We start from the raw sequence: 13,014 nt of genomic DNA on the forward strand, positions 1-13,014 counted from the left end.
TAATAATACAGTTAAATACAGTATTAAAATATCCTTATAGTAATATAGTATAGTTATATAAACTGTATTATTATATTACTATATTATATAATAACTGTATTACTATAACTATATAATACAATACACTTATAGTAATACAGTTAAATTCAGTATTACAGTATATAACATGGTATAGTTATAGTAATATTTTCTGTGGATTATAATTATCGACATGATATCTGCTGTGTTGAAGAGAAAATATCTTTCTGGTATCCTGTATAACGACCTCTAGCGGTGAATATTTGTGTTGCGATAAATTTTAAGACAAACGAAATCTTCATAAATAAAAAAGAAATATTTATTATGTGACTTAAAAAAAAATCGAAACGGTTTTAAGACCAAGTTTAAGTAGGCAGTGCAAAATATTTCTTCACATGATGAGCAAGTATGGTAAACCTACACAGATAATAGGGTGACATTGGTATTATAAACCTCAGGTACAATAAAACGTATCTTCTAGAAATTTAAACTAAATCCTCAGTTATGTATTGGAATATAAAATTCTACACAACTGAGTTTATACAAATACAACTTATTAAAAAATGCATGTGTGTGTAAAGTAGTGACGTAATGGGATCAAACACTAGTAACGTGGTGACGTAACGAGATCAGACACCAGTAACGTATTAGTGTCGAACATCAATAAGGGAGTTATTTAATGGGATTGAATATCGATTGTGATACAGAAGCCTGTTATGTTACGTTACATTACATGTTTTAACTGTTTCTAGAAAGCCTAGCTGGTTGAGTCACGTGTTTTAGTCAGAGGTTTAATAAGTGCACACTGATAGACAGTATATTTCAAACCATTTATTTATTATTAACATATAGCACAAATGGAACTGAGTCACAAAGAAACAAATATCCTACTAATATTAACACATTTTCTACTATGAGCCACCGATTTGGGAAGATCATTGTAGTTTTAATAAACACCTTTTCTGAAACGTCATCCCTAGTCACGTGACAGCCAGTATATAGAGCTCAATGAAATGACAATCACGAAAACCAGTTAAACAAAAATTATATGACAGCAACTGAGCAAACTAGAACTGAATCTGATAAGAAATACCCCACCCTTCGAATTATGCAGTATAGAAAATGAAATTACCACAAAGTGCATTTAAAAAACTGTTATCAAACATGGCCCCGAAATATTCTTTCTTCTAAAAAATAGAATGGATCCCTCTTTAATTTCGTTAGAGAAAGACTCAAATCACTCACAACTGAGCAATGGACTACTCGTTCAGTTACATTACATTGTTTCAAGTGGTAAATGTCCGCCATCTATCTTTTTAAAACGGTAACACTTTCCGGGCACTGGAGTTTTAAAACATGGCATGGCTATCAAATTGCTTTTCGTACTCGACCTTAGGCAAACTCAAAGTAAAAATATGGTTATGCATCTGGTGACAAACCAAGTGTATCTTTAAACTAGTTGCGGTAATAACTACTAAATAAACACGATCGTATACGACCCACACAAAAATTTCCTCTAACGTATTTCTCTACTTTTGGTGACAAATCCTAAGTTATAACAGCAAACGAAGCACCATAAGATAAAGGCAGTGTTGGCAGGTGGCGCTGCACACAGAGATATGCCAAATTTATGGTTTCTAGAAACAAGTATAGACAAAACAAAGAAGTATTTTTGGTTATTCATTTTGAACATACACATACAGACACGCAACATTTATCTGAAAAGGAACGTATATTAAAATTACACACACACACACACACACACACACATATATATATATATATATATACATTCAACATCATTAGATCCCGAAACTTTTGAAGTTACAGAATCTTCCAACAGATGAGACTGACACGTGGTTTAATATTTACATCCTTTGTGGCAAGGTGTATAAACATGCATACACGAAAACTAGTGATGACCTTTTACAACAGTATTACAACAACAAACAAAGTCTCTAACGTATAAAGTTACACTTTCACTCAAACACACGCATACTAATATAACTATGTTTCTTTCAAATCGAAAAACGTCACAGACATTATATATTTTAGTTACTCTCTTTCTACCACAGGGTTTACTTAAAAACTACACGGGAAACTCTACTCTAAGTACTAGTTAGCCACAAATAGGGTTTCATCTAATATCAATTAGCAAGTGTAAAGCGCTGCTTGAACAAATATAATTAAATATATTTAACTACATTTATTTTGAAAACGTGTCACTAGAGGACGCTAAGGTGTCGATTGCAAATATGATAATAGTAGTGGAAATCATCAAATATTGAGCCCAAAAGGTTTTTTGGCTGGCTCTTAAAGGAGATAAAATAAGTCTTACTAAGATACAATAACACTCTTGAACTTAGGTAGAATTATTAAATAAGTAAAGCATGTTTTTTTTGTCTCAGATAAACTTTTCTTTTTATCAACTATAGCAACAGAGGTTTTATAAACTTAAAAATGTAATGAAAATAGTGATTATTAAAACGTTATGTTTAAAACTCGTCAAAACACCACTAACTCAAAACCAATAGAATTTGATTTTGTTCTGTTGCCACAAATTCATTTGAAAATCGTTACATGTAGTATGACCATCAGTTCTAAACAGTTATATTAAAATCTGTTATAACACCACTAATTCAAAACCATTATATTTAAACATCTTATATCACCTATAATGCAAAACCGTTACACTTAAAATTATTATAACACTTATAAATTAAAACCATTATATTTAAACTTATTATAACACTCATAATTCAAAACCATTATATTCAAACTTTTTATAACACTCATAATTCAAAACCATTATATTCAAACTTTTTATAACACTCATAATTCAAAACCATTATATTCAAACTTTTTATAACACTCATAATTCAAAACCTTCATAGCTAGTCTTTGTTTTAACACCACTAATTCAAAACCGTTGTATTTAAATTGTTCATAACACCACTAATTAAACACCGTTGCGTAAAGATTTTACTATTTGTTGTTAATTCAAAAACGTCAGTATAATGTTGAACTTAATATTATTAATAATTAAAACAACTTATATTTAGGTTTTACAATACTGTTGTAGTTAAAAGAAAAACATTTTGGTGCTTTACTCTCATTTACTATTTCAGATATATTTTTTATATGACGAAACTGACATTAACAGTATTTCAAATTCAACTTGACGTCTATTTTCTGGTGCCTGAGAATGAACCACACAACTGAAGTTTGCTACTCTATATTATATATTAAACTTAGAAAAGGAAAAACGCAAGATATCTTTGCGTGATAACAAGGTTCCAAATGAAAGGCTTATCAAGGAAACAGAAGATATTAAAAGCTAAACATTTCGCATTATTATGTAGTCAGATGACGTAGTCTCGTGTATGAACGTCTCTAAGACATTCTTAAAGGAAAATAAATAAAAAAGTATATACATATATATATATATATACCAGAAACATAGTATTAAAATAATACAATCAAATATGAAAAATATTGTAACTAAATATAATCTCAAATTATTTAAAAACAGCTACCTTTCTCTAACTTTTCCTCTCCAAAAATTTGCACAGTTAAACCTAAACCTTCGAAACGTGGTGTTTATAATTATATTAGCATCTCTTATTTACATATCTCGCCCTCTAGAAAAAGATGTATTGCTATATAAATAACAAATTATATTTCAGAGTAAATTATTAATGATAAATAATTCTAGAATTAAGGCTCTTATTTTACAGGCTACTGTAAAAACTGTAATAATTGCTTGTTTTTTTCTATTATATTCTGACTGTTTTTGAAAGAGAAAAATAAAAGAGTTACAAAATTGCATAGAAACTGTTTTGAATCTTAATGTTTCTAACTGAATTTATTTAGTTATTTTCATCTTTTGTATTTGCAATATGAATAAACCACTTTGTGCAGATAGTACTTACAGTAAAAGTGTTTGTGTGTAATGGTTAACCTAGAAATATTTGGTCCATTAGTAAAGCGATGGAACTTGAGGCACCTAAAGCGGTAAATTCTTAAGCCTTATGCGAGGTAGGTTTGTACAACTTCTAACAATTTCATTTGTCACTAAAAGTATCAAATTTATATGAAATCATTATCACGAAATGTATTCTTCACTCCACAATTTCTGATAAGTTGTGCGGGTATAACAGTTCATGATTTAAGGTTTCATTTGTTTTATAAAATTTCAAAAGTAAGATATCTTCCAAATAAACTTATTTAGAAGTTAACAACACAGTTCTCATGAAATCTAAAGTTATGAAGAAAAGTTATAAATAATTTTGAGAAATTAATATGAATTGCAATAAATAAATTATTTAGCTCTGAAATCAGCTTACACAGGCTAGGCTTTAGAGTTATTGATTTAAATACATTATATATCATTTAAACACGATACTCCCATTGATTATTGACCATTTAAAGAAGATATCCCATGGATTAGTAATCATTTAAACAAGCTAACTTCATTGACTACTGATCATTTAAACAATATATCCCATTGATTACTGGCCATTTAAACAATATATCTCATTGATTACTGACCAATTAAACCACATAGCCCATTGATTATTGATTACTTAAACAAACTACCTTCACTGATTACTGAACATTTAAAAAGCTAACTTAACTAGACTCTCATCTGAACATAATCCAAAACTGATTAGTTTGTATTTAAACAAATTACTCAACTAATTATTGACAATTTTTAAAAAAAGAACTTTAACTGATTACTGTTCATTTTAACATATTACTTCAACTTACTATCAATAATTGAATCAAATTACTTCAAATGGTTAATGATAATTTAAACAAATTTTCTCAACTGATTATTGATCATTTCAACAAATTATTAAACCTTCTTACTGATCATACAAACAAATCTATCGATCGTTACACATATTACAGATCATTTAAACCAATCTACCCATCAATTATCAATCTTTACACATATTACCACATCGTTAAAACGTGTTCATTGTTTTACAACATCTTATCTTCCTGAACGTTTTGAGATACTCAGTTCTAGCCTACTAAAGGTTCGGATACATTAATATATTACTATCTCACAAACTTCACCAAAGACATTAACCTTGTTCTTTCTTTAACGTTGATTAACAATAACCTTTGCTGATGAAAAAACAAAAAAACACGATTTTTTTCATGATTTTTAACACAAACACAGATTAAGTGGTAAGTCGGCAATAATTTTTTTTGTTCACGTCTTGAATACTGTTCTTGAAGTTATCCACAAAAATCAACCTTCAAGATCCGCGTAGTACTTTTTGGACAAAAGTTCTTGGATTGTTTCTAAATATATATATATATTCAAGGATGTCACGTTTCTTGTTCCAACTTATTAAGACAGGCTAACAACAGTTACAAATGTAAAACGTTTCTAGCAAGTACCACGAGGAAGCACAAATCAGCTAATTTACTCGAGTAATAAATTCATTCGCAAAATCAAACTGTTGCTGAAACGAGTCCGTGTCACTATGTTCGCAGACTCTTCTATTTTGTCACGTGACCTGAAAAGTGTCAAAAAACTCTTTATACAAACAAAATACACGTGATACTTTAAAATTCAGCTTAAAATAGATTGTAAATTTTAATCAACCAACTAGTTAACATATACTTTACTCCAGATAACTTTGGTCGATTTTAATAAACCAGATAATTGGAATATATTTTACCAGACTTTTCACATTTTTAGTAAAGTTTAGTGAACTAGCTAATTTGTATGCAACTTAGTAGATTGTTGGCGATTTTAGTAGATATAGATCAGGAGTGCGCAACATATTTTTCATAGTGGCCATAACTGTGGCTAATGAAAACAACGTTGGCCACACTATTCAAAAAAAAAAATTGAAAGATGTGAATTTAATCACAATAATTGCATTTCAACTAACCTTCAATGTAAAAATTGATGGAGGTTTTCATCAACAAGTTTCGTAAAATTTTTCTTATTATTTTTGTTCAATGAGCATCTTAGCTCTGCCTCTAAATTTATGTCAGTAAGCCGAGATCTGTATTTAGACTTCAGAAAATCTAGTGTAGACAATGTTGACACACACACTCATGTGGATCCAAACATGGAAAATAATTTTGAAATTACAATCTTTAAATTTGTAACACTCTCATTTATCAGAATAGTGAGCCACATCTTTCTGATATAACATTTTTGTTTATCTTTCATGTGTTCTACACTTTGCAGGGTAAGCATCTCAAACCAACACTTATCAAAAGACAAAAAATATGTAATTTCCTTACTGAAATTTCTTAAGTCAAATTGAAATGGATCATGCAAAAATTCAAATATCAATTTCAAATTTTTAAATTCGAAGAATCGTGATTCAAATTTTTGATCCACTTTACATAAAGATCATCTTTAGCATCAGAAAAATCATAGTCCTTATTATTTTCTAGATAACTTTTCAACTTTGCAATATATATCAACTCATTCTTTCGTAGTTGTTCCGCAAGGGGGTTTAGCTATAATTGGAATTTATGAATAGACTGTGATTGCTCACTTATTATTTTACATTTCCCTGAAGCTTCGTATTAAAATTATTCAAGTGAGTCATCATGTCGCACAGAAAGTGCAAATCACACTGCCATGACAAAGTTTCAATTTCGTGGAAATTTTCAATCTCACCTTTTTCAAAAGATACTCTCTTATTCGAGGAAGTAAGGAAGAAAATCGTTCCAAGACATTTCCTCTACTTAACTATCTTACGTTTGAAAACCAGTAAGATCATCAAAAGTACAGTCACTGCTTTTCTTCAAAGACTCAACAAACTGTCGATGGATGAGAGAGCTTCCACTTCTAATATAATTCACAGTTTTTACAACAATGTTCACCAAATTTTTCAATTCATCACTTTTAGACATCTAAGAACATAAATATTCCTGATACATAATACAATGGAAAGATGGCAGTGTGGACTTCATATTATTTTCAATTAAATGCTGCTTCAAGAGGGAAACAAATTCTAATTTCGCCCCAGTCATGGCGGGAGCGTCTGTTTGTTGTGACAGAAACCAGTTTTTTTAATCCAGATTTAATTTTTTTGACATTTCAAAAAATTTTGAAAGATGTTTTTTCCACATGTTTAATCCACAAAGGCCAAGCATTTCTTCCCTCACTTAAATATCTGAAGTTACATGTCGAACCCAAAGTATCAACTGTACAGTGTCACTAACATCTGTTGACTCATCTAGTGCTAAAGAAAAATACAAACAGTCTTTTAGTTGTTCAAGCAACTGATTTTCTATGTATTTCGCTAACTCTAGTATTCTGCGGATAATTATTCTTCGACTTAATTGCAAATTATTTACCTTTTGAAGAAGATCATCTTTTATTTTTGAATCATAATTCTCCAACAGAGTTTGACTACAATCAGTATTTATTTTACTAGTTCAGCATCAGAAAATGATTTGTTTCTTTTTAGCTAGAATCCAAGCTACTTTATAGCTAGCTAACGTAACTAGCTCTATCGGTCTTAAAAATCTTTGTAAGCCTCCCTTTTGTTCATGAAGTTGTTCTTTCAGAAGGCTAATTTCATTTATCCGATTTTTGCTATCCACTGAAAATTTTACATCAAATTTGATGTGAAAATTGTTAAAGTGTTGCTTAAAGTTGTATACTTTATTATTCCTAAACACTTTGTTACACAAAAGACACACTGGTTTATTATTTACTTCAATCACTGTAAACTTCAACTCTCAACTTTCATTAAATTGTTGTTTCACGTTATTCAAGTCACACATCATTCTATTTTCATCAGTAAAGACAAAATAAATTATACTGTATTTATTTTCTAAATGTTCACCATCATCTGGATTCTTGTGTTTTTGAATTATCCACTTATCCATATTATGGGTTTAAAACAAAATATATTGAAACACTTGAAAGTAGCACAATAAAAATGTTTGCAAGTGCATGCAAAACGTACACTCAATAACACACATCTAAACCAGCCTGAAGTTACAAAATGGGCGGAGTCTATGGCAGTGATGAAGCGCTCGACATTAGCGATGACGCGAGGCAGTGCCGTTGCCGATTACCAAATCTGCGATAAAAAATAAATAATGGAAAAAAGTTTATTCCTAAACTCGAGCTGGCCACCTCTGATCTAGATCAACTATTTAGTTAGTATACAGTTCACCAGACGGCTGACGTTTTTGGAGGGTTTTGGGTTTAAAGGTTGTTACTTTTAACATTACTTTTGTATTTGTATGAAAACTTACTCTATCAGATGATTAAAATACAAAAATACGTACAGACTTTTATATTATTTAGTACTAAACATCACTGAAACAAATAATGGTAAGTTTGCTGCTAAACATTTCATTGAAAGCAGACGAAATACACCTATAAAACATCGTAAACTGTTTGGTTTTTATTTAGGCTTAAGACTAATGTTAGAGTGCAGTAATGACCACCATCTTCCTCTTACCTTAAAATGGACCTCACGTGATCTTTCCAAACTGACCAGAACTTGTTTTCACCAACTCTGCTTCGTTGTGGTTTTTATCGAAACATTTTCTGTCAAAAATGTTGTCATGAAGAAAGCAAAGGGAAGGAAGGGCGTACATTCAAGGATGGCGCAGGGAGGGCGTACATGCAAGAAGGATAAACTTGATAATAGAAAGCAAGAAGACAGTGACGTAAATGTACTTCATGTGTTTCAACAATCAACAAATAAACAATAAATTTTAAACAAGAAACTGAAGGCACATTGCTTTTTTGTTTATGTTTCTTTAATTATTGCAATATGAATAAATTGAAATTCATCAACACTGTAGAAGATGAATGTTAAATCATGAGCTAATATCTACCGTCTTCAAATCAAACAAAATCAAAACGTAAACACTGCCAAAATTGTTTAAAAGAAACTGGAAAAAAAACTAGCAGGTCCGGACTGCTGTTCAAATGAAAAAAAAAAAATAAATAAATAAGATAATAGGATTAGTGTATATTACATAGGAAGAGGATTGGTGGATTCCATACAAATAATAAAAGTGATTGGTGTATATTATATTATATAGGAAGAGGATTGGTGGATTCCATACAAATAATAAAAGTGATTGGTTTATATTATAATATATAGGAAGAGGATTGGTGGATTCCATACAAGGAAGGAAAAGGATTGGAAGGAAGAAAGAAAGTATTAATTAGTAATGTGCCTTTAGAAGTTATATAATAAATTATAAGTTAAAGGTTATGAAATAAATTCCAAATTTCTTTTATCAAATTTGTTGTAAATAACATTTTATGTTTTATGAAAGACGTGAGTATCGAATTTTTCAAGTAATAACTACATATATTAGTTTAACTTTCCAGGATATCACGATAATGACGTGGTGATCGGGACACAGAACTAATAGTCAATAATACACTATTATCGATACCTGAACGTCAACTTGGTTTAAACAGCTGATTTTGAGTCAACTCCAATATTTATTACAGCCTCATATCGCTTTGATATCTTTAGAAACTGTTTGTTTCTTTAGAAGTAAGCATAAAGCTCTTCAATGGGCTATCTGTGTTCTGCCCGCCACGGGTAGCGAAACCCGGGTTTTAGCTTAGCGGTGTGAGTCCGCAGACATACCGCTGTGTCACTGGGGGGCACTGGTGTTGTTTTCAAAAATAAGTTGAACTTTTTTTTTCATATAAACATTTATAAAATAACACATTCGATTATATCTTCCTCGTCACAGGACTAGCTTTTGATTACTTCTAGTTCAAACCGCAAAACTTACTGACAAACAACAAACAGAGGATTAGCTTTCGAACCCTCTTAATTTAGACAGCTAGAACAAAGCTTACTGAGAAACAACGAACAGAAGGCTAGTTTTTGAACCCTCTCAGCTTAGGACAGCTAGAACAAAACTTACTAAGAGCAATGAACAGAGGACTAGCTTTGAAATGCTCTTAATTGAAACAGATAGAACAAAAAGTACAAAAAGTACTGACAAACAACAAACAGAGGACCAGCGTTCGAATCCTCTTAATTGAAACAGCTAGAACAAAACTTACTGACAAACAACAAACACAGTACCAGCGTTCGAACCCTCTTAGCTCAGGACAACTAGAACAAAATTTACTAACAGACAATGAACAGAAGACGAGCTTTCAAATCATACTAGCACAAACAGATAGAGCATAGATTACTAATAAAACCAATTAATTGGTGACTCTACTACCTCTCAAGCCGTTCTTGGGACTAGGACCACAAAGATTTGAGAAACAATGAAGAGGGAAAGAGAGCAATACCTTTCGAGTCCTGCTCGATCAAAAAGACGCCTCACTAAGTTGTACGTTTTATTTGAAAAACTCTCTACTGTTAAATAATTTATTGTACATGAACTAAGAGCTATAGGTGTTATACAAAAAGTTATATAAACTGAGTAAACCTGTCATCACCATATAATTTATAAGAATAGTACAACATTATATTCCAAATTATTGTCCATTGTTACTTCATACGTAAATATTGTACAAGAAAAACTGACAAACGACAAAGGGACTAATCCTGTATAAACACTACAAGCTCTATGGTTACCTGTCCTTTCGAAGGTTCTTTATTCTGGTCCGTATCTCTCTTTCTGTTATCTTCTGTAAGTCCTTTGCCTTTTTCTCCTTGAATACTTCGCTTCATACTGTTCAACTTAGCTTCTCTATCTCGAAGAGCGCTAGAACAAAATAAAGTATCAGTAACAACAAGATAGTTTCCCAGCAAACAGTGATTTACCGTACTAATGTATACAGTAAACAATGATTTACAGTACTAATATATACATTAAACAGTGATTTGGTATACTAATATATACAGTACATAGTGATTTACCGTACCAATATATATATACAGTAAACAGTAATTTACCGTACTATTGTATACAGTAAACAGTGATATACTGTACTAATATATATAACACTATGTAACACAAATTTTGTTCCTGGATAGTGTTATTTCTTAATTGCTTAAGTTATAAAAGTACAGGAAATGGCCATTATTCCCTTCAAACTTTGCTTTTGTTACCTGGATAATGAAATTTAGAAATTAACTTATTTTCTATGTCAAAACGGGCAAATTTATACATTTTGATTTACATAAGGTCTGAATAAAACAACATATGAATCAAGATTTACATGTATTTATACTAACGTTATACAAAAATGAGCAAAAATGTTTAGAAGTGAGTAGTTTTTCAAGATTTCCTACTGCATTATAAATCACTTTCACGTATCAGCCCCCAAATATAGTCTCCCATCATATTTTCGTTATAAGATCCTTGGTAGCAGCGTTCAAAGTCCAGTATATCTTGGTGGAAGCGCTCGCCTTGCTTCTCTGAGTATGCTCCCATGTTCTCCTTGAACTTATCAGGATGAACGTCAAGAATATGGACTTTCAGGGACATCCTTAACCAGTTCCACATAATTTTCGGCCTTGTGATTGCCCGAGAAACCCTGAACCACTGCGACAAAGTTCATTTTTCCTTCCTACTGAGCTTCTTCTGGAATTCTGTGAACTCGAGGATCCTCTTTATTTGTAGTCTAACGAAGACACCAACTTTGACTTTTGCCTCAGACAGCTTAGGGAAGAAGTTTCGGAAGGTACATGAAGGCTGCAGCTTCTTATCAAGAGCTGTGACAAATTTAATAAGACCCAATTTTATGAGCAATGGGGAGCAACACCTTCTGGAGGTCCACTAGTGGCTCACACTTGACATTGTGCCTCCTTACAGTGAACTTGGTCCGTTGTGGTCAGTGCTTCCTGTTGTAGTGCGCTGCGGTGTCCTTGCTGTCCCAAAAGCAAAGATAACAGAGAAACTTGTTAAAACTTCCTTGGAGACCCATCAGGAATGCCACCACTTTGAAGTCTCCGACAACCTCCCAACCATACTCATCATACTTCAAGGCTTCTAGCAAGGTCTTGATGCTGTTGTATTCTTCTTTGAGCCAGGGGAGGAGACAGATACTTATTCCCGTTATGGAGCAGCACAGCTTTGAGGCTTCTACAACATTCTAGAAAGTTGGTGAAAATTCTTGTAAGTTAGAGAAAATTCTCTGTCAGATACTCAGCACTGAATCTACCTGGAATGTTCTGAAAAATGGATAAATTTGGAAATTTCATTACCCAGGTCACAAAAGCAAAGTTTGAAGAGAAAAATAGCTCTTTCCCATTTACTTTAGGCATAAGAAACTGGGAAATAACACTTTCTGTCCAGGAACAAGAAAAAGTAAAAATTTTGTTACACAGTGTATTAAACAGTGATTTACTATACTAATATATACAGTAAACTGTGATTTATCGTACACACTTGATTTATCGTACTAATGTATAGAGTAAACAGTGATTTATCGTAATAATGTATAAAGTTAACAGTGATTTACAGTTTTAAGAATCTATAGCGTACAATACGGTTAAGTATTACTATACCAAACAACTTGTATACTGTAATAAAAAGTTCCACTCCCCCTTTCGATCAATCAAAAAAATTACTTCAGAGGTGAAATTATGAAAAAAAATAAATAAAACATTGAAAATCTTCCGTTTTAACAAAGCATTGCTCTTGTAGAAATGGTCAGTTAGGGTTAAGAAACTCACTCTTGTAATTCCTTTATCTGCTGATTGAGAGCGAACTTCTCATCCTCTGTTGACGACATAATTTGCAAAAGTCTTTCCATTTCAGAGGCTGACTGTCTGGATTCTTCTGTTAATTTATTCAGCTCTTTCTGGTAACTGTTTTTCATCTTCTCCAGTTCAGAGACTTTTTGTCTCAACTCAGCCACTTCTTTAGCAAACATGTCCTTTTCGCCCGTCCCGACCTGCTTGAAGAAGTACGTTTAGCGCCTTATTATGTACGACAGCCTTCTTTAAAATAGATATAAGAATACAGTACACGTAGCTACAAAGCTAACTCAAAGAGCATTAGTGAAGATGACAATATAGTGGAATACATATCACAAACTTCTGCACTTTA

At 31.7% G+C, this 13,014-nt stretch overlaps 1 protein-coding gene across 5 annotated transcripts in view; it reads right to left on the reverse strand.

Moving 5' to 3' along the window:
- Positions 1 to 3,823: 3,823 nt before the first annotated feature.
- Positions 3,824 to 13,014, reverse strand: part of LOC143253486 (uncharacterized) — a 39,888-nt gene continuing 30,697 nt past the window's right edge. Inside the window, exons 9-12 of one of the 5 annotated variants that reach the window (XR_013029670.1) lie at positions 12,639 to 12,859; positions 10,593 to 10,722; positions 8,484 to 8,572; positions 3,824 to 5,552 (exon numbers count right to left, since the gene is read on the reverse strand). Coding sequence is in view for 1 of the 5 variants with exons in the window: in XM_076507464.1 (XP_076363579.1) it covers positions 5,544 to 5,552; positions 10,593 to 10,722; positions 12,639 to 12,859 (360 nt within the window). In the remaining 4 variants the exon portion in view is untranslated. Of the gene's footprint in view, positions 5,553 to 8,483; positions 8,952 to 10,592; positions 10,723 to 12,638; positions 12,860 to 13,014 lie in introns of all 5 variants that reach the window. The other 4 variants (XR_013029667.1, XR_013029669.1, XR_013029668.1 and 1 more) reach the window with 4 other exon arrangements.

The sequence above is a fragment of the Tachypleus tridentatus genome, chromosome 6 (genome assembly GCF_004210375.1).
Source record: "Tachypleus tridentatus isolate NWPU-2018 chromosome 6, ASM421037v1, whole genome shotgun sequence".
Classification (NCBI taxonomy): domain Eukaryota; kingdom Metazoa; phylum Arthropoda; class Merostomata; order Xiphosura; family Limulidae; genus Tachypleus; species Tachypleus tridentatus.